This window comes from Coenobita brevimanus, chromosome 23 (assembly GCF_032717465.1).
Source record: "Coenobita brevimanus isolate Jiangsu-jjx chromosome 23, ASM3271746v2, whole genome shotgun sequence".
NCBI classification, from domain to species: domain Eukaryota; kingdom Metazoa; phylum Arthropoda; class Malacostraca; order Decapoda; family Coenobitidae; genus Coenobita; species Coenobita brevimanus.
In genome coordinates, this window is record NC_136976.1 from 55776675 (window position 1) to 55795378 (window position 18704).

General features: G+C 42.5%; 1 protein-coding gene across 1 annotated transcript in view; it reads right to left on the reverse strand.

Annotated features, from left to right (window-relative positions):
• LOC145392717 (4'-phosphopantetheine phosphatase) overlaps positions 1-18704 on the reverse strand; it is a 274959-nt gene that overhangs the window by 79489 nt on the left and 176766 nt on the right. The window contains exon 13 of the mRNA XM_080267017.1: positions 600-792. Within this exon, the coding sequence (XP_080123143.1) occupies positions 600-792 (193 nt within the window). The remainder of the gene's footprint in view (positions 1-599; positions 793-18704) is intronic.

Sequence of the window (18704 nt, forward strand, 5' to 3'; positions counted from 1 at the left end):
TTCACACCACATCACTAACCCCATTATTTTGTATGTACTACTCACACGACTGGTTTGGTTGGTGCAATAATAGCTATATAGAGGGGTTTAATGCACCATGTGATTTGTGCTATGTTAAGAGAATAAGAACACTAAACCATCTGAACTGTTTTTTTGTGAATGCCAAATGCAATATCACACACTCCTGATCAGGTGCTACTGTTGCTTTTAGTTATTGGAGGGGGGTTTAAAGCAACAATAACTTCACTCTTCCTCAAGAATAAATTATTCTTGTCTTCTTAGCACTTTCACTGCAAGATACAGCACTTACTGGGAGCTTAGACATCATGAACCTCGTCACTAATGTGGGAAATATCAAAAGGGTGAAAAATGATTTTCTCATAACAGATGTTCACCATAGTACCTTTACTGGGTAATACATGTAATCTATCATTTGTAGTACATAAATTCAAGCTATACAGTGGTTCTGATTGCCCATGCAACTGGCACTAGGAGGATGCACTGTATTATACAATCTGAATCATATATCATACAAGCCCATGAACTTCAGATACAATTTAGCAGTACAGTTGCATCAGTGTGCAAAAGGGACATCTAACCTTGAAGTTTGTCTGCAGCCTCCTTGAAGCCAAGGCCTTGTTCCATGAGCTTGACAACTTCCTTGGCACCCCAGTCGAAGACATTACCAGCCAGGACACCTCGCACCAGTGCCTCCTGTCTTGCGCTGAACACCAAGTTGTCCACTACATTTAGGTGGTCACGCAGCAACTTCAGAGCATTCTCATTTTCCATCTGCATTTATATATACCACTCTTAACTTGGGCAAATTATTGCAGACTGGATGGTAAAAAAAGCACTAAGTCTGTAAAACAGCTTATAATGATCGTGTTTTCTTCTGCATCATCATATTTGTGGATTTGGCTTTTATTACAGTGTATGCAGCTGATGCATTATCAGTGAATAACAAGAGTAGGCTAAACCAAAGTACAATGAATGATGAATGAAAAACTTCATATACAGCATAACAGTTAGTAATTAATGTAATAAACAACAATGTACAGGTCCTCTCCTACGTACAAACGGTCGACTTGCAACTTTTTGCACATACAAATGTGTACTTTCAGTAAAATATTCTACAAATTACATGTAATTACATGAAATACAGGTAAGTGTCACGGGGTTTTTAAAATATATCACTGGGTTTTTAAAATAAATGCTAAGTATTATTTAATTGATAATAATATTCAATAATATTAAAGAGCAGGGACAATGATTGTCTTGCTAAATCGAGCAACGATTCTCTAAGAACGAGAATTTATAAACTTTCTCAACAGTACCCAGCAGAGACTAATTACTCACAATTGCTGAATTACTGTACTGTTAGCCTCTGGAGAAAGTTACTTCACCCCTGACAATAAATAACTAATACTAACATCAGGTTCTTGCTAAAGCTTAACTCCTAGGTGGCACAACGGATTTTAAGTTAATACAGCAAGACTGGTCTAAGTACCAGTTATGAATAGCAAAACGTTTATGCAAGCTAGGAGCTATATGGAAAATAAGCTTAATTATGGAGAAATGAAACAAGAGTTTACTTTACATTAAGCTCAAGAAAAAGAACTGTTAAATTTATTGATTACAAAATAAATTTAAAGTTACAATTCAAAATCAAATTAATGAGATCGCACTCACTCACTCACGCAAAAGCTAAATACTTACGCCTAGGAAAAACACCTTAATTAAACTCTTAAGACTAGAAAAATACAAGAAGGAAATACTAGTCGATGAATGCTTTGTATCACCAAGGTGGGAGCACTGGAGACTGTGATCTTGTGGAGCTTGGGTGCTAGCTGACCTCTCCTCTCACACTTCTGGAGCACAGGACCTCTCTCCGTCAAAGCAACAACTGGACTGAATAAGTTGTGGGAAAAAAGGGGGAGCAGTAGGCCGCATTTTTCAACGGTCAAGTGAGCGAAACGCGCCCAAACAAATCGCTCAGCGGAAGCGCTAATGTCTCACACAGAGACGATCACGTATGACAATGAAAAATTGATTTGACAAAGCTTCCGTCCGAATGAGCGGTTAACTGAACGATAAACAGTGAGTTTTCCACTAATAGTTCGTGGCTTCTCACAAAAGGGAAATGTCGCGACTTTGATTCGTGACATTACGCCCCTACAAAATTAAATTTTTTCCTTATGGGAAAAAATTTGTGAAATATATATATATGTACACATCCTAACTCAGTCACACAAGATTCACACTGTGGTGTGTGTGCTATCCTGCTACAGGAGAAAGTCGCAGTCGCCAGTGAGCGAAAAAACCTCGTATTTACGTTAATAGAAGCAAGCTTGAGGGAAAAACTCAGTGACGACGGTGAAAATCCTGTACTCAGGTCAAACTGAGCGAAAATTCGCTACATTTACACTGACAACTAATTGTTGTGTAGCGTGGTGTATGTAATACACGGTGTAGGTGTGACAGTTGTAGTGTAACTGTACCTACGTGTAAAATGACACAATAAATAATAATATGACGACGACGAAGGCAGAGGAGAAGAGGTGGCAGCGTGTGGCAGACGATCTGCTGGGCCGCACAGCAAAACTGCTACACCCATTGCTGTACCTGCAAAACCAACTAAGGTGGAGCATCAGAAGTGTCAGTGAGACAAAATTTTATTATGTTACAATTACTCTCTCTGCCTAGCAGTCAGTGCTACGACGTACATTCGAGGTCGCCATTAATTATAGCACACGATTATGGTCGGCAAGTTGAGAATCCCTGTGCAAACTCGGGTCTTCCATAGCCTCGAACTGCACACGGGTCCTCAACCTGTGCCTTAACCTACAGTACTTATATTAGTATCGGGGAGCTGAGAATCTTTGCGCAAACTCGAGTCTTCCATAGCCTCAAGTCGCCTCTGCGGAGTTCTCTCTCGAACTTCCCCCTTAACCTACAGTACTTTTATTAGTATCGGGGAGCTGAGAATCCTTGTGCAAACTCAGGTCTTCCATAGCCTCAAGTCGCCTCTGCGGAGTTCTCACTTCCCCCTTAACCTATAGTACCTACATTAATATCGGGGAGCTGAGAATCCTTGTGCAAACTCGGGTCTTCCATAGCCTCAAGTCGCCTCTGCAGAGTTCTCACTTCCCCCTTAACCTACAGTACCTATATTAATATCAGGAGCTGAGAATCCTTGTGCAAACTCGGGTCTTCCATAGCCTCAAGTCGCCTCTGCGGAGTTCTCACTTCCCCCTTAACCTACGGTGCTTATATTAGTATCGGGGAGCTGAGAATCCTTGTGCAAACTTGGGTCTTCCATAGCCTCAAGTCGCCTCTGCGGAGTTCTCTCTTCCCCCTTAACCTACAGTACATGTGTATGTACAGGCCCTGGACATACTGTGTCCTGTGGGGCCAACAAGTGAGACGTCAGGTCTACACTTTTGACTGGGAACCAGGCTGGTCGTTGGATTACTCAAATCTCTGAGGATGCCTATCACGGAACCCAGCATACAACAACTGCTCATGTTAGTCAGCAGTTAGCAGGTGAGACATCAGGTCTGCACCTACGTTATCACTTCCCTTGATGTATCTCACAACAAGGTTAAACTGCTGTAAATACAGTGTCCAGTGTGTCAATCTTGCATTAGCCGTCTTGGTCGTGCTAAGACTAGTGAGTGGCATATGGTCAGTTTCCAGAACAAATGATGCCCCAAATAAATAATAATAATATTTTTTAACACCATCAACCACAGCCAAGAGTTCCTTCTCAACAGTACTGTAATTCCTCTCGGAGGGTTTTAGCCTACGGCTGTGGTATGCCACTGGGAAGATTCCACCTTCCGATTCCTGCATCAATACGGCACCTACTCCATCTTGTGAAGCATCAGTGCGCAGTATGAAAGGTTTGCTGGAATCAGGCAACTGCAAGATAGGCTCCTTGCACAACATATTCTTGAGGGTGGCAAAAGATCTCTCTTGTGCTTCTCCCCATTCAATGGTGTTTGGAGCATATTTCCGTAGCACTTCGTACAACGGTTGGGCAATGAGAGCAAAGTTGGGGATAAAACTCCTATAATATCCCACTAGGCCAAGAAATGCCCTAACCTGTTTCTTGGTCACGGGTCTCGGGGGCTTCTCTAACCTTCCTGATCTTGTCACCCTGACACCTGCAGTGATTGTTGCCAACAATATGACCGAGGAACTCCACCTCACTGTGAGCAATCTTGCATTTGCTAGGCTTCACAGTCATGTTGAAACTCTGGAGTCTACTGAAGACAATTTCCAAGAGTCTGAGGTGCTCCTCCAATGTGGCGGAATGAAAGAGGACATCGTCAACGAACATCTCTACTCCTACAATACCATGGAGCACTTGTCTCATGGCACAAATGAATACTGCTGGGGAATTGGTAAGTCCAAATGGAAGGACTTTATACTGGTACAACCCCCCAGGAGCAGCAAAGGCAGTGAACTGACGACTCTCAGGATGAAGGGGAATCTGGAAGAAACCCTTCGCTAGGTCAAGCTTCGTGAAATATCGTGACCCTGCCAGCTTGGAGAAGATAGCAATATGGTCACCCATTGGCTCAGCATCCACTTTGGTGATTGCATTGAGCCTTCTATAGTCGCCACAAATCCTGACTCCACCATCTTTCTTGCGGACTACTACCATCGGACTACAGTAAGGAGATGAGGACTTTTCAATAATGCCTGCAGTCTCCATGTCAGCAATTTCCTTATCTACTGCACCCTGTAGTTGCATGGGAATCGGATATGGCTTAACCTTTATAGGAGCATTGCTGGTCAACTCAATTTTATGACACGCAACCTTTGCAAGTCTAGGTTGGTCTGAGAAGACATCAGCATACTGACAGAGCAGTGACCATAAGGCATTTTGGTCTCCTACTGCTAAGTCAGGGTTAAGTGAAACATCTCCGACAGTCTCTTCCTGATGGGACTGAGCGGTTAAGGGCTCGTCATCATGGTCATCAGCTGGGATCACCGCAGCTGCCCCGATTTCTTCCAGTGGCTGGTCACTATCATCAGCTACTCGTAGGCCAGTCTCCTGGGGGTCTGACTCATGATAAGCCTTCAACATGTTAGTGTGGAACCTTTTACGAAGATTCCCCATCTGTATTATGTAGTTGAGGTCTGAAATGCGCTCTACTACATTGAATGGACCCTTCCACTGTGCCAACAACTTGTTCTGGGCAGTGGGGAGTAATACCAAGCATTTATCGCCTGGACTAAACTTCCGAAGCTTTGCCTTCTTATCGTAATAAGCCTTTTGAACTTCACGCGCCTTGATCAGTTCTTCCTTAGCTAACTTGCACGTCGACTGGAGGCGGTCAGCCAAATCAAGGACATAGGTGTAGGTGGTCTTGACTTCAGGGTTGGGTTCTTCATCGTCCCATAACTCACGAAGGACTTGAAGTGGGCCCCGGACCGACCTCCCATACACCAGTTCAAACGGTGAGAATTTCAATGAATGCTGTGGGGCTTCTCGATAAGCAAATAGAAGAGGAGCAATGAACCACGGCCATTCCTCTGGCTGTTCAGCGGTCATGCGCCTCAACATCTTCTTGAGAGTTCCATTGAACCTCTCACACAACCTGTTACACATGGGATGATATGGCGTAGTTCGTAAGCCTCGGATGGACAGCAACCTGAATGTTTCGTTCATCATTGCCGAAGTGAACTGCGAACCCCGGTCGCTTAAGACCTCCTTAGGGATACCTACACGACAGAACACTTCAATTAATGCCTCAGCAACAGTGACGGCCTCTATATTCTTAAGGGCCACGGCTTCAGGCCACCGTGTGCTGAAATCAACTATAGTGAGGATATACTTTGATCCATCACTAGCCCTAGGAGAGATTGGCCCAACTATGTCAACTGCTACTCTCTTGAACGGTTCAGAGATTATGGGCATTGGCTTCAATGGCGCAGGACGGACACGTCCCCGGTCAGTGGTACGCTGACACACATCACAGGAACGTACGAGCCTCGTTATTTCCCGTCCCATTCCTGGCCAGAAAAAGTCAGCATGGATGCGGTCAGAGGTCTTCTTTTGACCCATGTGACCTCCCATCGCTGAACAGTGACCTAATTCAAACACTGCTCAGCGATACTTTGCAGGAACGACAAACTGCAGTCGAACCTCACCCTGGGGTGTCTGTGACTCACGGTACAGCCATCCTCGCTTACGAAGGAACCTGGCTTGTCCTCCCCGTGAATACTTGATCACTTTACCCTCCAGCTTCTTGCGCACTGAGGCAAGTATCGAGTCAGTCTGTTGCTCTTGGACAACATCTTGACTACGAATCAGATCTTGCAGCGTTGCGACGGTCAACGGAGTGACGCGATTTGGAGCCTTGGCCATGGCTCGTGTTACCGCAGCAGCCGAAGTCTGAGTAGCAACATCTACGGAGCAACTATTTTTGATGCCAGGTATGTTGCCTAATATGAGGTCAAATAAAGGTTCTGGCATGACAACTGCAGCTGTCAGGCCAGTGAAAAATGGAGACGCCACCTGGATACGTGCCTCAGGGAACAGTCTCACTGATCCATCAATAAGTCTAACTTGGATCTGTCGACCTGTATACTCATCAGGCCGAACTAAACTCTGCTTAACAGAGCAACCTGAGGAACCATTGTCCCTCAGGACATTTACAGAAACACCTCCCACAGACCCTGGCTGAACAAGAAAGGCAGTGTTGCTGGTGGAAGGGTCTGAGGAGGTAGCAGCCAGTCATTCATGAGACTGCGGAACAACCGATGCAGCAAACGTGGCGCCCTGGGAACTAGGTGTCTGAGGAGAGTTCATGGTCGGAGGGGGACTTGTGAACTGTTGGGAAGTACCTGTACTGGTAGAGATGGCACCACCGGGTACTTGTGGAATGAAGGCTGCATTTGCCTCCTGCCTCCAATACACTAATTGACCTGACTGAGAGTTACGTGGCTTGTCCTTGTATTGCTGCTGCTGGTTGGGGAACTGCTGCTGGTTGGGGTGCTTGTTGTACCGCTTCCAAGCAGGCTGCTGTGTATTTTGCCCCTGGTCCTTCTGCATTTTGCTTGGACCTTGGCCATTACTCTGAGAACGGCCTTGGCGCTGGGATTCAGTCTGAGACGATTTCCCAGATTCATCAGGTTTTCTGTTCCAGGTGTTTTGCTTACGAGTTTGATACCCATATGCAGTAAAGAATGCGTCAGCCTTTTCTGCCATTTGGCTGGCATCTTTCACCTGGCAGATCTTAGCTGTGCTATGAGCTCAGCAGGCCACGACCTCTCTAGCTGTGTACGCAGCATAAGGTCAATTATCCCCTCATGCGTGGAAGGAGTTTCATCTTTCTCCATCCACTCATTTAAGTAAGCTGTGAGACGATCAAGGAACTGAACAGCTGTCTCCTTGTCTTGGAGACGAGCTCGCATGAACTGAACTTTGGCGTCATCTACTGTGAGACCATACGCCTTAATGAGTGCAGCTTTCATCATCTCATATGTGTGATGGTCTCCACGAATTCTGTGGAGAATATCGAGGGCAGGGTCCTCAAATAGGCTAAGAAACTGAAGCCACTTAGCTGCCTCATCCAGTTGATACATGTCTGCCATGTCCTCAAAACGAGCTATGTACGGCTCGATTCGCTCGCTTTCCTTGTATGAAGGAAGCTTGATGCGTGGGGTCGCCAGGACATGTGCAGGGAGAACGCTCGAGGAGCTTGGACCAACTGCACCAGATGTGCCTGAAGCCAAGGAATCTCGCTTGAGCTTCAGCATTTCATTTTCGTGTTTTTCACGTGCTTCTCGCTCTGCACATTCGTGTTCTCGTTCTCTCTCGCGTTGTTCACGCTCGTATTCGCGCTGTTCTCGCTCACGTTCATGTTGTTCGCGCTCGTATTCACGCTGTTCTCGCTCACGTTCATGTTGTTCGCGCTCGTATTCGCGCTCTTTCTCACGCTGCTCCTGATTATGCCGTGAGAGTATATACTCTTTAATTTCGGTTGGGTCCGTAAGACCCATTTCTTTGGCTTCCTGTAAAAATACAGCGGTAGCCATGGCGCTAATTTATTAAGCAAACCGAAACTGAGCACTGACTGCTTCGCAAACGAATACTAATAAACACAAGTAAAGAATACAGACACAAGCTAGTGGTGACCAGTCTTATCTAGTTAACTGACAAAGATTAAAGCAAAAAATGCAAATAACTGAGAACTCAATAGTTAACACAATGGGTACGGGGCTACCCAGGAGCGAATAAAATCGTCTGGCGTTACCAAGAATAAACTAGAGATAAGTACTCTATTGATTAATAAAGCAAAAATTCACTTGCTAAATCAACGGTAACCACCAGTAAACTTGTGCCTATAAACTTTAATGATAAATTCCTAAATATGAACGAGTGAGCACTATCTCGTGAATAGCTTTATAGCTAGGAGTTAATATCCTGGAATGAGGTCGCCAATTGTCACGGGGTTTTTAAAATATATCACTGGGTTTTTAAAATAAATGCTAAGTATTATTTAATTGATAATAATATTCAATAATATTAAAGAGCAGGGACAATGATTGTCTTGCTAAAACGAGCAACGATTCTCTAAGAACGAGAATTTATAAACTTTCTCAACAGTACCCAGCAGAGACTAATTACTCACAATTGCTGAATTACTGTACTGTTAGCCTCTGGAGAAAGTTACTTCACCCCTGACATCAGGTTCTTGCTAAAGCTTAACTCCTAGGTGGCACAACGGATTTTAAGTTAATACAGCAAGACTGGTCTAAGTACCAGTTATGAATAGCAAAACGTTTATGCAAGCTAGGAGCTATATGGAAAATAAGCTTAATTATGGAGAAATGAAACAAGAGTTTACTTTACATTAAGCTCAAGAAAAAGAACTGTTAAATTTATTGATTACAAAATAAATTTAACGTTACAATTCAAAATCAAATTAATGAGATCGCACTCACTCACTCACGCAAAAGCTAAATACTTACGCCTAGGAAAAACACCTTAATTAAACTCTTAAGACTAGAAAAATACAAGAAGGAAATACTAGTCGATGAATGCTTTGTATCACCAAGGTGGGAGCACTGGAGACTGTGATCTTGTGGAGCTTGGGTGCTAGCTGACCTCTCCTCTCACACTTCTGGAGCACAGGACCTCTCTCCGTCAAAGCAACAACTGGACTGAATAAGTTGTGGGAAAAAAGGGGAAGCAGTAGGCCGCATTTTTCTAACGGTCAAGTGAGCGAAACGCGCCCAAACAAATCGCTCAGCGGAAGCGCTAATGTATCACACAGAGACGATCACATATGACAATGAAAAATTGATTTGACAAAGCTTCTGTCCGAATGAGCGGTTAACTGAACGATAAACATTGAGTTTTCCACTAATAGTTCGTGGCTTCTCACAAAAGGGAAATGTCGCGAATTTGATTCGTGACAGTAAGCCCTTAATTCACGCGAGGGTTACGTTCCCAGACCCTTCGCGTATGTGGTAAATTCACGTATACATTCTGCCCTTGTGTGCACATAATTACGCATGTCTACTAAGTATGTTACATCTGAATAATACTGTTTATGGATTACATACACCTTATAAACTAGCATAAAGTATGAAAAACAACAAAAATGTAAGAAATTTAACACTGAAACCTGACAAGCACAAGCGTAGGTGGAGACACTTCAGCAGTCTGGTGCAGAAACCCTCACTGCCTCCCATATGCTACATTCTGCCTTCTTTATTGTCCAAACAGTTGACTCATTCACCCCAAACATTCGGTTCCAAGCCAGTTCACAGGCGTAGGTGAAGACACTTTAGCACAGTCTGGTGCACTAGCCCTCACTGACTCCCGTATGCTACGTTCTGCCTTCTTTATTGTAAGAACAGTTGACTCACCCCAAACACACGGTTCAGAGACAATTCACCATGAAGTCAATTCACCATCAAAACATGGATGATTCTGTCATTCTATAATTATACTTATTATTGATTAATACTTTAATAACTAATTTTCAGGTAGATTTTATATCTCATATAAGTAAAAAACTAGTGTACTGTACTTGCTAAATAAACTGGTATGTAAATAAATGACGGGGAATCGTCCTGACGGGGAATTGTCGCCGACATTCCTCCCTTAAGTTTGTCCAACACTTTAACTTTCTCTGTCAGCTACATCACTTTACAAGTCCGTTTTGGTGTATTACCACATGCATCACTTGCATTATGCTTAGGCCCCAGGTTGGCAGACAAGGCAAGCAATCACTGGAAGGCTGAAAAATAAGCCACAAATAACGATTCGCAAGTCATGCATGGTTCGACCGTCGGATTCAAACTGACTGTGTGGACCGACCTTCCGCACACACACACACACACACATACATATATGTATGCACACAGGAAGCAGGTAGGCATTTTTATATGTTATTTATTTCTCTTGTATATTAAATTATTTATTTGAATACTATAATTTTATGTTTTAATTATTGTACGAAAAATTCGTGGATAACCGAAATCGCGTGAAAAAAGTTCGTGTGAATTAAGGGTTTACCTGTATTCAATGCCTTATTATAAAATGGGCTTTGTGTTAATTATTTTGCCCAACTGTAGGCTAATGTAAGTGTTTTAAGCATGTTTAAATGACTTGGTATGCTTGGCTAGGTTCTGATCTTCTGTTGGTTAGGTGTATCAAATGCATTTTTGACTTACAAAAAAATCGACTTACGAGCAGTTTCTTGGAACAAAACCCACTTGTAAGTAGAGGAGGACTTGCATATTTCAAAAAGGGAAGTAACCACTTAATGTTAAATGTACTCTAATTCCGTTAAAGAAAATATTCTCACATCAGTGTAGTAAGCTATATTTATAGACATGGATTAAATAAGTTGGGATACTTCTGAATCACCATGATGAGTGTACAGTAAACACTCAATATACAGAACCCTCTTTTAATGAATTTCGGTTTTAACCCCTTAACTGCGGATGTCATTCCAGAATGACATTGAAAAACTTGGACCAAACCGTGGGTGTCATTCTGGAATGTTCGTGAATATTTTGAATACCGCGCGCCAACTGGTTCAAGGGAGAGTAGCTATTAAGTTCGTTCACTCCAGCCGACCCCCCCCTCCCTCCTCCCACCCCTGCCCAAACACGCATCAGTCTCTGTCCAGCTTTGTGCATGACAATGGCGCTGATGCAGCAGTGAAGTGCGAGCAATTACAGTGCCTTTTAACGACCTCAGTGAACACAGAGTGGGTGATTATCGTATGTGCAGTGTTCATATATGTTTATAGTATGGTTATCAGAGTGTGGTTGGCATATGGTACTGGTGTGTGGGGCGAAAAATAGTGATATAAGATCGCTCACTTCTAACGGCACTGCCTGTCCTGTGAAAGTCCATGAAGTCATGAAACCTACATCACTGCAAAGCTGAAGGTTAGTACTTTTTAATGATACCTTATTTTTTGCTTTAGTTTTATTCTGTGCAGAATTATAAAGGTTTAAAGGTTTGTTTACATTTTGGCTGGAACCTCTGTGAGGGGGGGGGGGGAGTCAGGTCAAAACAATGCCCGCGGTTAAAGGGTTAATGACCACCTAGAGCTGGCCAAACATAATGTTCATTTAACAAATTTTCATTTGGTAAAAGAATGGACGCACAGAAAACACCAACCAGTGTGGTGTCCCTACACACACACACATACACACACACATACACACACACACACACACACACACACACACACACACACACATCAGAAAGTGTAATAAATGAGATACTTAAAGTGACCTGGAAATTAAGCAAGGAGGCGGGGATGGAAAATATTATAATAAGAAAAGATCTGAATGAAGAAGAAAGAGAAGTTTTAAAATCATTAAAGGAAGAAGTAAAGGGAAATAATGATAAGAGGACAGAGGAAGAATGTAATACTTTTTTTTGGAGAGTATTGGATATGAAAGTAAGGAAGTGGTATTTAAGGAAATAGAAGTGAAGGAAACTAAGGGGGAGGGCTGTGAATGATCAGAAGTTGAGGAAGTGGTATGGATAGAGAGTAGGAGAGAAGAGGGTATTAAAAACGTCAAAAATAATTTGAAGGCGATATATACTAATGTTGATGGTTTCATATCGACAAGGATCGAAATTAACGATTTCTTGCGAGAACATGAACCTGATATCATGTGCTTTGTAGAGACCAACTTAAGAGAAGATATTGATGTTCATTTGGGAGATGATAAATACAAACTGTGGAGAAAACACAGAAAAGAAAAAAAGGGAGGAGGAGTGATGATAGCAGTGAAGAACAACATAAATGTAAATACTGTGGAAATGGGAGAAGGCAGGGCTGAAGTGATATATATGAAATTAGAAACTGGAGAGAATGTTGAGAGATATGGCGGTAGTGTATGTTCCCCCAAAGACGAGAGCATGGAAGGATGACGAATACCATGAGATGTTGTCAGATATGGCTAGCTATTTGCAAAAAATAATTGAGAAAAGCAATAATATAATTTTAGCGGGTGACTTTAACTGTAAAGAGGTGAACTGGGAGGAATGGTACTCGGGAGGCGGCGAGGATTCATGGGGCACTATGTTATTAAATATAATAATGAATAATGTGATGACGCAATGGGTCAAAGAAGAGACACGGTTTCGAGGCGAGGACACACCAGCAAGGTTAGATTTACTGTTCACCGAAGAACCCGATGTAATAGAATCATTGAAATATCTCTGTCCTTTAGGAAAAAGTGATCATGTGGTCATTGAGTTCCAGATGTTAATAGGGAACGTCGAGCCAAGAGACGAGCTTCATAGACAGGGAAGATACAGCTTTGGGAAAGCAAATTTTACAGGATTGAGAAACTTTTTTAAAATGCGGATTGGAGAAAATTCAGAGAAACAAGAGAGGTACAGAGGAAGTGGGATATCTTTCTAGACCTCTATAATTTGGGAGTGGAAAAATTTGTACCAAGAGTAAGAGGGAAAGGAAACAGGAAAAAGGAGTGGTTTAATAGAAGGTGTATGATAGCAAAAAAAAGAGAGAGATAAGGCATGGAACAATTGAAGAAAGAGAAGTAACAACAGAACAAAGGAAGAATATAAAAGAACAAGAAATGAATACACAAGAATACGTAGGGAAGAAGAAAGGAATTTTGAAAAAGGTATAACAGACAAATGCAAGGATGAACCCAATCTGTTTTATAGATTTGTTAATGGCAAACTGAAACAAAAGGAAGGAATCACCAAACTGAAAGTAGGAGAGGTCTTTAAGGATGCGGCAATGCAAGCAGAAATAATGAACAAACATTTCCAGTCAGTTTTCACTAAAGAAAAGGAGCTTGTGGAAGGGGAGGGAGTGATTAGAAATGTTCCGGTGATAAAAGATATAAAAGTGGAGGTACAGGAAGTGTATAAATTACTGGAAACTCAAGATGTAAGGAAAGCCCCAGGACATGATGGAATTTCTAATTGGGTACTGAAGGAATGCAGAGAACAACTGGCGGATAAAATTCACAGTTTAATCGTATGCTCACTGGAAGAGGGGAAAGTGCCACAAGAATGGAAGAGGGCAAAATGTGGTACCAATTTGCAAGAGAGGGAACAGGGAAGAACCCCTGAATTATAGACCAGTGTCTCTAACCAGCATGGTCGCAAAATTGTGTGAGAGAATCCTGAAAGACAGATGGATAAAATATCTGGAAGAGATGAATATTTTGGCTGAATGTCAGTTTGGATTCAGAAGTGGAAGGTCATGTGTTTCTAACTTGTTGAGCTTTTACTCAAGAGCGATTGACGTGGTACAGGAGAGAGATGGTTGGGTGGATTGTGTGTACCTAGACTTAGAGAAGGCTTTTGACAAGGTACCTCATAAGAGACTAATGTGGAAACTAGAATATATAGGAGGACTGAAGTGGAAACTTCTGGAATGGATGAGAGACTTTTTGAGAGACAGACAAATGAGGACAGTAATAAAGGATAGGATGTCTGGATGGAGGGAAGTAACAAGTGGAGTCCCTCAAGGCTCGGTGTTGGCGCCAGTAATGTTCCTGATTTACGTAAATGATATGGTAGATGGAGTGAACAGTTATGCAAGTCTGTTTGCTGATGATGTAAAGATCTTGAGGAAGGTAGAGGTTGGTGAGGATTGTAAAATACTGCAGGAGGATTTGGATAGGATACACAATTGGAGCCAGACGTGGGAAATGAAATTTAATGTAAAGAAATGTAAAATATTGGAAATGGGTAAAAGTACCAGGAGGCCATCACTGAATTATTTGTTGGGTAATGAATTAATCACAAAGGGGAGAGAAGAGAAAGATTTGGGAGTGCTGGTCCAAGATAGTTTGTCACCAGAAAAGCACATTAACAAGATAGTTGGAGAGACTTATAAACTCTTGACTAACATAGGAGTAGCATTTCATTATATGGATGAGGAGATGATGAAAAAATTGATAGTGGCCATGATCCGCCCCAGGTTAGAATATGCAGCGGTAGTGTGGTCCCCACACAAAAAGAAAGATATAAACAAGGTTGAGAGAATACAAAGAAAGGCAACCAAGATGGTCCCCAGTCTGACAGACCTGTCATACAGAGAGAGGCTGGAAAAACTGGATTTGCCTTCCTTAGAGGAAAGGAGAAAGAGGGGAGACATGATTGCAGTGTTCAGGACCATGGTGGGAGTAGATAAAACTGACAAAGAAGATCTGTTTGTATGGGATAAGAGAGCAACAAGAGGACACGGAATGAAATTGAAAAAGTCAAGCTGCTTGAAGGATATCAAGAAATATAGCTTTCCTTACAGAAGTATAGACTTATGGAATAGCCTGGACAAAGAGATCGTCCAGTCTAAAAACTTAAACAAGTTTAAAGCTAAATTTGACTTATTGAGAAACAGCGACGGAAACCCACGAGCATAGTACATTCCGTGTATATCACAATTAGGTATATTAGGTAAATACTTAAATATTTGGAACGACTTAGACAAAGAGGTGGTGCATGAGAAAAACATTCATGTGTGTAAAGGTAGACTTGATAAATGTTGATATGGAGACAGGACAACACGAGCATTGCTCAATTCCTGTATACTACAAATAGGTAAATACAAATAGGTAAATACACCTCTGTACCCAGCAAAATGCTGTGTCAGTCTCTGGGTAACCAGCATTGTGAATGGAGCTATAAATAGACCATTTACTGAGAAAAAAGGCCATTCAGACCTAGCTGTATGTTACTGTGTACATCTGTATGGCCAAAAAACACTTTGTTTGGTAAAAGCCATGATGCCCGGGAAATTACCGAACAGCATAGTGTTCAGCTTTAACAAACTATCGGCTTTAACACCAAGAGTCTGGTACCAATTAGTTCATTATATCATGGGTGTACTGTACCTTGAAGTGCAATGCACTGTTAAAAAACCATCATTAAACGCTCACTTAAAAAAAAAAAAAAAAAAAAAAAAAAAAAAAAAAAAAATCCAATTCAAATTTCTGTGTTACTGTCCAGTGTAAAATTCCACTTGTTTTTTTAAATGCAAGGAAGATGAAACCAAAGGCCAGATGCCTACAAACTGTTCCCTTCCAGAAAAAACAAACACAATTTAACAGAGAGCCAAATTCAAGATCCTTTCATTATGAGATGCCCGGACACACTGTGTTTAAAAGACTGGAAATCATGGGCAGTAGGAAATGCACACAGAGGAAGACAGTTCAAGAGCTGACCTCTTGCATACATCAAGGACTGGGAGCAACAGTTAACTCTTGCATCACAGGGTTGGACAGAAATGGGATGATAGAGTTTGCTGCTAAACCAGTGCTATGCATCCGCCATAGTGGAGGAGGGATGCAAGCAGACAGTTCAGAGGAGCAATGACCACTGAAGTAGCAACAGAAATGCGATAAAGATGCAACAGTGTGGTGAAGAGATAGAGGTTAAAGGGAACCAGTAAGAGGAGGAGAGTTAATGCGACAAAAAGCCGTTGGCTCCACCTGGCTGAGATGAGCTGCATATGGGAAGTCTCCCCACACATGAAAGTTGTACTCTACACAAGGGTGAACGGCCTACAAACCGTGTATGAAGTCAAAAACTGTGCAGGGGCAAAGAAGGCACAGAGCCAGCTTGGTACACCTAATTAATTGGAAGAAGAATTTGACAGGAGAGGTAATATGATCTTTCCAAGATAAGTCCTTAGAGAATGAAGCCCCAAGTATGTTCAAAGATGATGCAGGATTGAGCTGGGTATTGTTAAAAATTAGAGGACATTCCTGCAGTAGATTCTGACAGGTCAAAAGATGTATGAACTGAGTTTCTGATACATTACCAATAACGAGATTGCTTTTCTCCCAATCAGAGCTATGAACCAAGGCAGACATTAAGTGTGCCATAGCATCATCCCTTGTTTGTTGAAGTAGCTGCTGTGATGGATGCTGCGGGAAACAGATGAATAGGTGAAGGGTGGAGCCATCAGCATTGGAGAGAAAGGGTTAGATGTACAGATTTGAAGGTCACTGATGAACAAACGGAAGAGAGATGATGACAGGACAGTGCCCTGAGGAACACCACAACTGATAGCCTTAGGAGAAGAACAGCGGCCTTCTACAACAGCAGCTATACAACAAGCAGAATGGAAGATAGAGATGAAGGCAAAGACAGAAGGATAAACCATAAGAGGGTTTCTATCCTTCTATCTGAAAGCCTATTTTCTATCTCAAAGCCTTTGAGATGTCAAGTGCAATGGTGAATCTTTCCCCAAAGTCCCTAAAGGAGGATGACCTGGAGTCTGAATGCAAGGTGAGAAGATCTCCAGTGGAGTGTCCCTGGCGGAACACTTACTGACAACTGGAAAGGTAGGAAAGGTGCTTTAAAAACTTTTTGTTAAAAATAGACCCAAACTTTACAAAGGATGGATGGTGAACTTGTTGAACGAAAGGCAATGATAGACTATCTGTGTGTGGATGAGCGAATGAGAAGACAAGTGTTGGATGCAAGAGTGTGGAGAGGGTGGGGGAATGGAGTCTCGGACCATCACTTAGTGATGGCCAAGGTAAAGCTTCAAAGAAAATGGATAAGGAGACGAAGGGGAAGACAGGAGGAAGCAGCTCCTGTGAGAAGAGTGGAGAATTTGCAAGATAGTGAGAGAATGGCAGAGTATATGAGCATAGTGGAAGAAAGATTGGGAAGGTATGAGCTAGAGCAGATGGAAGGGGTGGAAGACTTATGTACAATATTCACGGAAGAGATAGGCGCAGCGTGTGAGGTGGTTTGTGGAGTGAGGAGGAGATGCAAGGGTGTGCAAGGGACAGCATGGTGGAATGATCAGGTGAAACGAGCTGTGGAACAAATGAAGAAGGCATATAGCGAATGGTTAGTGAGGAGAGGTAGGGGAGAAGATGAGAGAGAGAAGAGAGAGGTACGTGTGAGCAGGAGAAGGGAGGTGAAGAGACTGGTGAAGGAGAGTAAGAAGAAAGTGGATGAAGAGTTCGGTAGGAATCTGAGTGTGAAATGGAGGGAGAGTAAGAAATTGTTTTAGAAGGAGGTAAAGAAAGTAAGGCAGTGTGAAAGGGGAGTTAGTAGGGGAGTGAAAGATAGGAATACTGTAATAGATTATTGGTGGAGAAGAGAGAGAAATTGAGGAGATGGAAGGAACACTTTGAGGATTTGTTGAATGTAGAGAGTGAGAGCAGTGCGAGTATAAGTGGTTGGGGAATGGCTGGGAGAAGAAGAGATGAGAGGAGGGAGGAAGAGATCAGTAGGGCAGAAGTAGTGGAAGCAATGAAGAAGATCAAGTTGGGAAAGGCCCCAGGAATTGATGGAGTGTGTGGTGAAATGCTGAGGTATGGGGGTGATATTGTTGTGGAGTGGATATGGAAGTTGTGTAGATTAGCCTGGGAAGAGGGAAGGGTTCCAGAGGACTGGAAATCAGGTATAATTGTTCCTTTATACAAAGGAAAGGGGGAGAGAGAAGTATGTGGTAACCATAGGGGTATTTGCCTTCTTAGTGTGACTGGTAAAATATATGGTAGAATACTCATTGATAGGGTTAGGCATATGACAGAGGAGCTAGTTGGAGAAGAACAAGGGGGATTTAGGAAGGGAAAAGGGTGTGTAGATCAGATACTTGTTCTAAGATGTTTAGTGGAGAAGTATCTAGAGAAGGGAAAGAAAGTGTATGCTGCCTTCATGGACTTGAAGAAAGCTTATGATAGAATAGATAGGCAAGGTATGTGGAAGGTATTAAGAATATATGGAGTGGATGGGAAATTGTTGAGTGCTGTGAAGAGTATGTACGAAGGAGCTAGGGCTATGGTGTGAGTGGATGGTGAGCTGAGTGAGTTCTTTGATCTCAATGTGGGACTGAAACAGGGTTGTGTGATGTCTCCATGGCTGTTTAATATATACATGGATGGGGTTGTAAAGGAAGTGCAAGGTAGGGCAGTGGATGTGAGGGTGGCTCTAATGAATGAGGGTGAGATTTGGAAGATTCCGGTGTTGCTGTTTGCTGTTGATACAGTACTGTTGAGTGAAGATGAATGGGAGTTGCAAGGTTTGGTGAATGAATTTGGGACAGTGTACAGGAGGAGGAAGCTGAAAGTTAATGTAAACAAAAGTAAAGTTATGGTGTTTGAGAGGAATGAAGTCACAGAATGTACAGTAAGGCTTGATGGTGAGGATATGGAGAATGTGAGTGCATTCAAGTACTTGGGTAGTGTGATGAGTA